At 40.5% G+C, this 10,171-nt stretch overlaps 1 protein-coding gene across 3 annotated transcripts; it reads left to right on the top strand.

The window, feature by feature from the left end:
* The first annotated feature begins 1,786 nt into the window (after positions 1-1,786).
* Positions 1,787-7,350, top strand: gpr22b (G protein-coupled receptor 22b). 3 transcript variants are annotated; one of them, XM_084397237.1, is made up of 3 exons: positions 1,787-2,414; positions 3,343-3,841; positions 5,314-7,350. In XM_084397237.1, the coding sequence occupies exons 2-3, from the start codon at positions 3,792-3,794 to the stop codon at positions 6,638-6,640; spliced, it is 1,377 nt and encodes a 458-aa protein (XP_084253363.1). In that variant the 5' UTR covers positions 1,787-2,414; positions 3,343-3,791; the 3' UTR covers positions 6,641-7,350. The 3 variants fall into 3 exon arrangements, with proteins under 3 accessions (XP_084253363.1, XP_084253364.1, XP_084253365.1); XM_084397238.1 differs by having other exon boundaries at positions 3,343-4,246; XM_084397239.1 differs by lacking the exons at positions 1,787-2,414; positions 3,343-3,841 and adding an exon at positions 4,264-4,490.
* Positions 7,351-10,171: the final 2,821 nt, after the last annotated feature.

Genomic DNA, 10,171 nt, shown 5'->3' with positions numbered 1-10,171 from the left:
TACTGCCTACACAGTTGGTTTGAATTGGAATCTCGTAAGTGAACAATTTTATCGATATAGGCAGCTATTCTTACGTCGTACAAATAGCGCTCAACTTTGTAAAATGCATGTTAGACTCGACTTTGATTTAAAGGGATACTCCACTTTTTTTGGAAATAGGCTCATTTTAAGCCTATTTAGTCATTTTAAGCCAGAAATAGGCTGAAAATAGTCGACCCTATAGTCTACCGAGCTGGGGACTATTTTCAGGAGCTGCGTCATATCATTACGCCTGCTGGACTCATGGTACGGCAGCAAAGTTTCTTGTTTATTACGCAGGAATGAGAGTATAGTTCCTAGCCATATCAGCCTAGAAAATCGCAACTTTTCATTTTCCGTCGGTCTTAGTACACGATGTAACTATAGAAGAGTCAAGTTTTAAATAGGAAAAATATCCTAAAAATAATTTTTTTGAGAGAGATGCTAATGGTCCTGTCCGATTCAATGATCTATGCTAAGCTATGCTAAAAGTGGTACCGCCAGAACCAGAGATCGGCTGAATGGATTCGAAAACTGTAAAACTCAACTGTTTAACTCTGGGGGAGTTGTAAAATGAGCCTATTTCCAAAAAAAGTTAAGTATCCCTTTAAATAATTTCCCATTAGCATTAAGCACATGACAATAGCATCTAAAATGCACTATATTAAACAAAAATATGTTGGGTAAAATCATGTACGTTTAATTAATCTGATTTTTTTTATCTATTATGGATGTTCATAATAACGTCTCGATTCTCAAAATTACTTTTTGATGACGTCTCGTGGTTCCATCACAGAGGGCCACAAAATCACTTTCCAGAACATTCTCATTCACGATTCCAAGCTGGTGGAATGCTCTCCCCACCCTCATCCGGAAAGCAGGATCCCTGACAACATTCAAAAGACAGCTGAAAACCCATCTCTTCCGTGAGCACTTAACCTCATATATAATTTTTTTTTTTAATTCTTTCCTTTTCCTTTAATCCTCCCTTATGCTACTCTGAACAATGCCTGAACTTCGTATTTTGAGCACTTCTTGCGTCGTTTTTGCCTCTTCACGATGACTCGCTTAATTAAGTCCTAATTTGTAAGTTGCTTTGGACAAAGGCATCTTCTAAATTACTAAATGTAAATTGCTCATATTGGTTATCGGCCGATATAAGAAATTATCGGTCAATATTAGATATGTAATATTACATCTACTTGCTAAATGTTCATCTTTAAAAATACTAATAATTTTCTAACATTGAGACAATGTAATCTTTAACTAATCTTAAAATGAATAGGAATACATAATATATTTAATGTCATTATATAACTTTTTTTTAAATTAAAGGATTTGTAAATTGATATAATTTTTATTAAATATCTATCTATCTATCAATAATTTTTTTTTCATTCTGTACATTATAATGTTGTGATTAATTTCACCTATCATAACATACCAAAATAATTATCGGCTTATCGGTCTTATTGGTGCATGTTTCATTTTTATAGGTACTTATAGGTATAGGTACTGGACAAATGATATATTTTTTCCCACTGAGCTCATCGCAAAACATTCTGACACTGCCTTCTCCGTTATGAATGCATGCCATGCTGTTTCAGCCAAAATGTTGCCAAAATTAAGAATCATTGAAGTAATAGTCTTTAAAAACTGCCTGCGCACCATAAAATCCTGCCTACATAGACAGCTCACTTTATAACACAGCCACATTCTTTTTGTGTCCTTTTCCCAGTAGACACATATCCATTTTCATCACAGAGCACGGCATCAAATATGAATGAAAACATGCAACTCTGACACAGTGTTTAAATAGAAACCGAAGCATCTCCGCAGGGACTGACTGCGCGTCCATCGCAGGATAGAGGGAAAAGCTGGATGGAGAGAACGACAAGAAAACAAAAGAGTGCATCCCCACTCTCTGGGGAGGAAAGGGTTAACCCCATTACGACAGACCAATCAGAGCAGAGAGCAACACTGCAAAACCGCCGCAGTGAGTGAGAGAGGGAGACGAAGATAGAGAAGGAGCGAACGAGAGAGAGAGGGGGGACAAGCAAGGTTTTTGGAGGAGCAACAGAGGGGTGCATCGGTAACACTTCAATGCATCACAGTTCGAAGAGAGAGTGTGCGAGCGAGTGTGCCATCAAGAGAGGAAAAGAAGCAAGACAGTGAAAGAAACAGTTAGCAGGACAGTAGATCAAAGTCAGTCTATTTCACTCTGACAGTTCACACGGACGGGATTTGATTCATGCTCCTCAAGGAGAAGCAGGTTTACGACTCGCTGACATGCAATGCCTACAAAAGTCTGTGCACTTGTGGATCTCAGGTGATGCTTCGGTGAAGATGTAGCTGCTCCACGTTGCATGACAGATGAGAACTCTGGGAGCGCAAAGGTAAGCTGGTGATATTGAATAACTTTGGTGAAAAAAAATGTGATTGAACAAGTATGCATGCGGCTGAGTTTTTGGATGGAAGACCATTTAAACAGTGTTCGTTCAAAAGAGCAGATGTCGAAACTTGGAATAGCAGATATATATATACATCTCACTGGGGCAATCTGTCAAAATTGGAGTTGCCCTAGTAAATCAAATTCAAATAAATCTGCAAAATGAAGGATGAAGGGGGGAAAATATGCTTATTGCAAGAATGCAACCTTTATGACTGAAGGAACCGAAGGTTAAAGTTTAAGAATTTGTCATTGAAAACCTCATATCGACCCGTTATCTGAATATTTGAGGGGATGTCTACGTTTTGTGATTAACTTGCCGCTGCCTGTAAACAGCATTCTTACTTTAGTTAGTCTATTGATCCACGTCTCCGCTGACAAATTTCGCCCCCAATACCCAATCGATTCTGTTTACGGTTTTCCCCTCGATCTGTCAAAGTCTGCTGGACTGTAACATCTGGGAAAAATTTACAGTGTAAAATCTCATTCACGGCTGGAACACGACCACCTCGTTACACGTGATCCAGGCATATTCTTGCAGGGCTGTTGACTGAAAAATGATGTGAGAAAGTAAAGACATAAAACAACACAGGTGATTGCGTTACCTTCCCTAAAAGGTATTGCTTTGGAAATGAGTGTTTGTAGATCGTTCCCAAGATGCACGGGCCCATCCATCAACCCCTGCAGGTTCGCAGATGTTACTCGTACCTTCACATGGACGTTAAGCAAGACCAGAGCGTGTGCATTTCCGCAGACCGCTTGGAAAAGATGAATGGATAACACATGGAAGTCCTTACTTGATGATGGATTGGATGCAGGCTTAATGAATAATTGATTGTTCACTTATCAACACTTCTCTGCTTTTTTCTTGTTAGGATTGTGGAATCAAAGAGTGGAAGAGAACTGCTTCCAAAGTGCCATCTCTCAGGAAGACGTGCCAGAACGAGTGGATTTCCCAGGGGAAGACATTCCCATGCTCACCACGGATGTGAAAAGTTTTTATCACGGGCTTCAGAAAGCATTGATAATGCAACCTAAAGGTGACCTTCTGTGAGGGGACTGGAAATTACATTGCCAATTCCCCAACGCCCTCATGCTGACCTAAACAATTCAGCGACCTTGGATTCTTCACCAGATGGCACATGCAAATCAGCAAATCAATATGGATTTATCACCTTCTAGGGCCCATAAAACTGCAATAACGGGAATATGTCAGCAGTGAAGCAACGGTATGAGACCGTGCTGATGGTATCGAGCGAGATTACAGCAACTCCCTAACCCTAACGTGGATATAATAATTAATCGAAAACAATTACTTTCATTTATGCATTTGGCAGACACTTTTATCCAAAGCGAATTACATTGCATTTCAAGGTACGCATTTACATTCTTATCAGTTCTTGCTTTCCCTGGGAATCGAACCCATGACCTTGGCGTTGCAAGCGCCAACACTCTACTGTTTGAGCTACAGGAAAGCGATCTTTCAGTGGTCAAGCTAGGTTAGAAAATCAAAATGGTCAGTGCGTTAAAGAAAACGGGAATGCCAACTCTTTGTTAGGTCTGGACATGGCAGGGGACCAAACATATCAATTGGCTTAGTACAAAAACATCATCCCTGATCATCAAGAGAAAAATTCGCTTGGATTACGAGGATTAAGAAGTGCAGAATACTTCCTTGAAAGGCCATGCCTGGGGCTGATGTACAACTTGTACCCCTTCCAGACTCTCCCGTCTCGACTGCTGACTCCCGAGGCTGAGAAAAAACCTGGAAGGGGAAGGGTAAGTCCACTAATGTGCAGAATAAACTATTGGACAGTTGTCATTAGTCGTCAAGGTTGTTCGACGTCCAGAAAACAAGCTTGATGATCTGTGAGGTGTTGTGTTTTAGCTCATGAAGTCATTCGAGTTTCCATATGGTTTCACTCCAAGGTGTCAGTCGGCCTACATCAAAACAAAAAGAGTTATTAGTACCCAGTTGGCACCTTGATGCATCCATCTACATGGAGTAAATTACAAAAGCCAGGTTAATACTTATCTCGACAATCCTCTCTCTCTCTCTCTTAATTCTCTCTCTCACGGTGATGAATGAAACGCAGCACTAAAGACAGTCACATTTGCAAATGGAGCAATACATCACTGTGCAACAAATGAAAATGCATTGTGGACAAAAAATAATGCCTAAAGTGAGTCTATTCATAGCAGCGCCTAATACAGACTGGCAAGTGCATAACCAATGCATTATTAGTCAATGTGCACAGGAACCTCAGATGTAAAGCCATTAGCAGGCGCATAGGGAATCTGAACAAGAAAGACATACAGAACTTTGTATATGGCGGTGATTCGAATCCAGCATAAATCTACCACAGATTCATTAATCTAATGGTTTTGTTGGTCTCAATAAGTGAGATCCATGATAAATCTTATTGTGGCCATTACAGACAACTTAATTTGTTCTTCTCTTAGATTAGTAGTGGATCTAACAAAGAGGGTTGTACAAAATTCAGAATTGAAGTGAGTGAACGAGTGTGAGTTTGAAATTCAGGAAGTCGAATTGGAATGAAAGGAAGAAGTATTTACTGAATTGTATCAATTTTTATCTATCTATATCTATCTATCTATGTTTATCCATCCATCATCTATCTATCTCTCTGTCTATCCATCCATCAATCTATTCGTCCATCTCTGTCCATCCATTCATCTATCCATCCATCCATCCATCTATCTGTCATTCAAGCTATCGATTCATCTTCAAGACATTAAATTCTGAATGAAACAACGCTGTTCAAATGCACCTGGTCTTTCTACCTTTGTCTCTGATTGTGCATCCTGCTGTTTTTACCTTTCAGGATAATGCACGTCCCTCCCTCAACGGAGGAAGAAAGCACCATGAGTAACGTAACTGTCCTTGACATCACCGAGGCCGTGAGTCCCGCCATGACGGCGGCCGGCCCGATCCCGTACCCGCTCAGCTTCCAGGTGTCCCTGACTGGATTCCTCATGCTGGAGATCGTCCTGGGATTGAGCAGCAACCTGACCGTGCTGGCGCTCTACTGCATGAAGTCCAACCTCGTCAACTCCGTTAGCAACATCGTCACCATGAACTTGCACGTGTTGGACGTGTTGGTGTGCGTTTGCTGCATCCCGCTAACCATCGTCGTGCTAATGCTGTCATTGCAAAGCGACACGGTGCTCGTGTGCTGCTTCCACGAGGCCTGCGTGTCCTTCGCTAGCGTAGCGACGGCAGCTAACGTGCTAGCCATCACTTTGGACCGATACGACATCTCCGTTAAACCCGCCAATCGCGTGCTGACTATGGGACGAGCAGTGGCTCTGTTGGGTTGCATTTGGGTGCTGTCTTTTGCTAGCTTCTTGGTGCCATTTATCGAAGTGGGATTCTTGGGACCGGAGCCCACCAAAGCAAATCAGACTGCCGTTGTGCACGTAAACGAGTATTACACCGAACTTGGTCTGTACTACCACCTAGTGGCCCAGATCCCCATTTTCTGTTTGACTGCCGTCATAATGCTAGTGACATACGCAAAGATCCTGCAGGCTCTCAACATCCGCATTGGCACGCGCTTCCATGCCACGCAGAAGAAGAAGAAGAAGAAGATTAGGAGGAAAAAGAACTTCTCTCTCATGTCGACATCTGAACAGCAGCTTCCCGAGATCACGGACGCCTCGCAGAGCAGCGCCGGAAACCGTGGAAATGCTCCACTTGGCATGCGCACGTCAGTCTCGGTGATCATCGCCCTGCGACGGGCCGTCAAACGCCACCGGGAACGCCGTGAGCGGCAAAAGCGCGTTTTCCGCATGTCGTTGCTAATCATCTCCACGTTCCTCCTCTGTTGGACGCCCATTACCGTTTTAAACACTGTGATTCTCAGCGCAGGCCCTAGCGACCTCACCGTCAAGCTCCGAATGGGTTTTCTGGTCATGGCCTACGGCACCACGGTCTTCCATCCACTCTTGTATGCCTTCACAAGGCAGAAGTTTCAGAATGTCCTGAAAAGTAAAATGAAGAAACGGGTGGTGTCCATCATCGAGGCGGATCCGCTGCCGAACAATGCAGTGATCCGAAACTCCTGGATCGACCCTAAACGGAATAAGAAAGTGACGTTTGATGATCACGAAGCCAGGCAGAAATGTCTATCATCCGAAGATGCCGATTAAAGCCACTTTGCAAACCTCTAACAAAAAGACTAGTTTTCATAAAAGCACTGTTATCCATAAAGGGAACCACGTGATGTGAATATTAGTCGTACATGAGCAGGTATCAAATAATCGTATTATTTATATAACTTACTTGGAATATAATATGATAGGTTTCATAGAATGATACTACTGCAGTTACAAGATGCATGTCCTTTATAAACCACTGTATGTACTGTAAATACATGGGATTTGTACATATTCTTGATCAGTTATGTACCTCTATTATGACTTGTAGCCTGTGTATACATGTATTTGTAATAAACTAGGTGGGGGAAAAGACGAAATCCATCTGCTCTTTGACATGAACGCAGATGCTGGGAACATTAACCCGTCACGATGGCTGCTTTTCCTTCCATCTGAAGTCATCTTGTGCAGGAATATGAGAATATTATGGTTTCTGTGGAACAAAAAAAGGAGAATTATTGACGAATCATCACACAGTGATTCATATGTAAATATTAACAAAACACCAAAAGCACTTACAAAAAGTCGCCTCTTGCGCTGTACACCAAGTCTTCTGGTGTCATGTGATAGCTTTGAGTGACAGACCGCAATTTAAAAGCTGGTAACAAACAAGTTGTAAAAGCCTCATGATATGCAACGAAAAGAAGGGAGGACATCGAAGACATATGCTGTCAAATCTTAGGAAACGTCTGGTTAATTTCGCCTCTGCTGTCAAGGACAAAACGTCCCTCATTTTGCATTCACAAAAAAAAAAAAACACTGAAGTTAAGCTCCCATTCACCAAATCTGCATATTAATGAAAATTTTCCCAGCTCTTAGAGGTCTATTGTGCACCGTTACGAGAGCATTCGTCCTTGTGCGTTCAGTGGGAATTATTCTGTGTTGTCAAGTTTCGTAAGGAGAAAAATTATAAACATTTGCTTCACTTAATAGCTTTATATTTATTTCAGTTTTAGTATTATTAATGTTATTACTTAAACTTCAACTTATTTTATCTCAGTTAATTGCCAAGTAAACATTTCTAATTTTCATTTAAATCTTTTTTATCTAATATTTATATTTTTAATTTTATATCAGTTAATGAAAACGATTTAGTTTTAATTAACAATAACAACAATGGGATGAATCTATAGAAAGAAATAAACCGTAATTAATGAACAAATGACTCTTGTTCTATAAAATGATTCAGTCAAAATGACTCTGTTAGAATCGTTCAAATGAGTCACTCACCGAATCTTTTGGAGCTATTCTTGATTCATACAACTTTTGTCTCAAAGTGAACGGTGTACTTGAGCCATGTAAGATCACTGTCTGTTTATTCATACAGCAACGTGTCATTAAAGACTTGGAACCGAGCTATGTTTTACAATAAATGTTTAAAAAAAGAATAATAATAATTTGTTCAGTACCAAGGAATCTCAATGAAGTGCTGCCATCTGAACCACAGATGAAGGAAAACAAGGTTCTTGAGATGTTCATCCATCAGACTGGATGACAGGTAAAGTGCACACTGCTTAAATGGGCCACATTTGAGACAAATAGATGGTGTCGCTACAATTTAGAAAGCTAAGCTCTTATAAAGTGGACACAGAGCGAGTTTTGCATCCAGACTAGGGGTCTTGTTCACCAACGACCTCTAGAAAAGCAATATCAAGCTGGCATCAACGGGTCACGCCAACGGAGGCCTGTTATTTGCTGGGATAAAATCATACGCTTGATTTGAAATGCCCTTGGCAGACATCAGAAGCCGGTTTCATGGCACTGTAAAATCCAGGTCACACGAGGACCAGCAATTCACGGTTCTGCCTCGTTCCAAGTGACGGCACTTCAAACAACCAAACCAGCCGTTCAATATGCCACGGTGACCTTTCGTCACACTTCGCTCGCATAAGATCTGCCCCTCTCAGATCGTCCTATAAAACTGTAATTGAGAATCATCAACCCCTCTGTAAACAGTCAATGCACCACAAGGGTTTTGTAAATGTCACCCGTTAAGATCTGTCATCATATATAAAGCTCGGTTTGCTCATGTCAAACTAGATTTAAGGATGAAGGGGACCAGGAGGACGTTGTGTATTCAGGTTTGCAAACAGTCAAAGGTGAGTGTCCGTCTGTTGCACTATGGGTAACTATATTCACAAGCACCTGATGCATATAAAACGGGTTATAATGAAGAGATGAGTATGAAATTAAACTCTTTTCTTGGTCACAGCACATCCTAGCGTTCTTTAAAAACATCTCGAGGACAAACGTTGGAGAAAAGCAGAAAATTTGACTCAATTATAGCATTTACAGTCATATAAATTCATTGTACGTTATGATCGCTTAAACACTTATTGCCCAGGAGCAACTGTGGAATGAAATGAACAAGGCTATTATGAATACTGTTGCAGTCATACGTTTTTCATTTAGATTTTTGAATCCTATATTAATTATCTATCTAAGGATAGTCAAACCTGACTTTATTTCTTCTGTGGAACACAAAAGGAGATTTTTTTTTAATGATTATCTGAATCAATAATTTCTATATAATGAAAATAAGAGGATAGCATCGTAAACGCAGCTCATAGGATTAATCTTTCCATTTCTCATAAAGCCATATGTTTTGTGTTAGTGTGCATTAGAGAACTAACAATGTCTGAGTCTGATTGATTCTTGAGTCAGATCTTTTCAATGAATCGGTTGATTCAGTTCACAAATTATTCATTTGTGGATTAGACTGATCCAGTTTTTGAGCTCAACTCACTGATTTAACAATCAGCTTGCTTAAAGGAGACCTCCGGTCAATTTTAACATTGAGCTCATTTTTTTGTACATTGTACATGGAGTGCTGTCAGTACAGAGAACAACGACAAAAATCGGTGTTGCCTACACCGTGTTATCCTCTTTTTAAAATTTGTACCCTGTTGACTTCAATGGGGCAAGTTTTAAACCTGCTTTTAGGCTCTTAACATCCTTGATGTGTCATTACAAGTGCACAGGTCATGTGAGTGATTCCTTCGGAGTGAACGCGGGTGAATCTGACTGCAGTAGATGTGAAAGATATTAATAAAAATGATGTTTATTCAGCCAACGCACATACCTGTATTTACATCCTGTTTTCGGTCGAAGTCCACAGTAGTCGATTGTCGAGTTCACGCGCATAGGTTTAGTACCTATGATCACGCGCGTGAACTCGGCAATCGACTACTGTGGACTTCGACCGAAAACAGGATGTAAATACAGGTATGTGCGCTGGCTGAATAAACATCATTTTTATTAATATCTTAAACATCAAGGATGTTAAGAGCCTAAAAGCAGGTTTAAAACTTGCCCCATTGAAGTCAACAGGGTGCAAATTTTAAAAAGAGGATAACTCGGTGTAGGCAACACCGATTTTTGTCGTTGTTCTCTGTACTGACAGCACTCCAAATGTACAAAAAAATGAGCTCAATGTTAAAATTGACCGGAGTTCTCCTTTAAAGGAGAGATTTTTTTTATAGCAAATTAGCTTAATTTTCAATTTGTTTCTCACATAAAGCTAAT

The sequence above is a fragment of the Rutilus rutilus genome (genome assembly GCF_951802725.1).
Source record: "Rutilus rutilus genome assembly, chromosome: 23".
Taxonomy (NCBI): Eukaryota; Metazoa; Chordata; class Actinopteri; order Cypriniformes; family Leuciscidae; genus Rutilus; species Rutilus rutilus.
The sequence above is the reverse complement of the archived record's forward strand: the minus strand, read 5'-3'. Positions and strand labels throughout refer to the sequence as shown.

Coding starts and splice junctions, on each gene's coding strand:
- gpr22b (XM_084397237.1), top strand. CDS start 3,792: ATGCATTTGGCAGACACTTTTATCCAAAGCGAATTACATTGCATTTCA. Junction 3,842..5,313: donor GAATTACATTGCATTTCAAG/GTACGCATTTAC, acceptor TTTACCTTTCAG/GATAATGCACGTCCCTCCCT.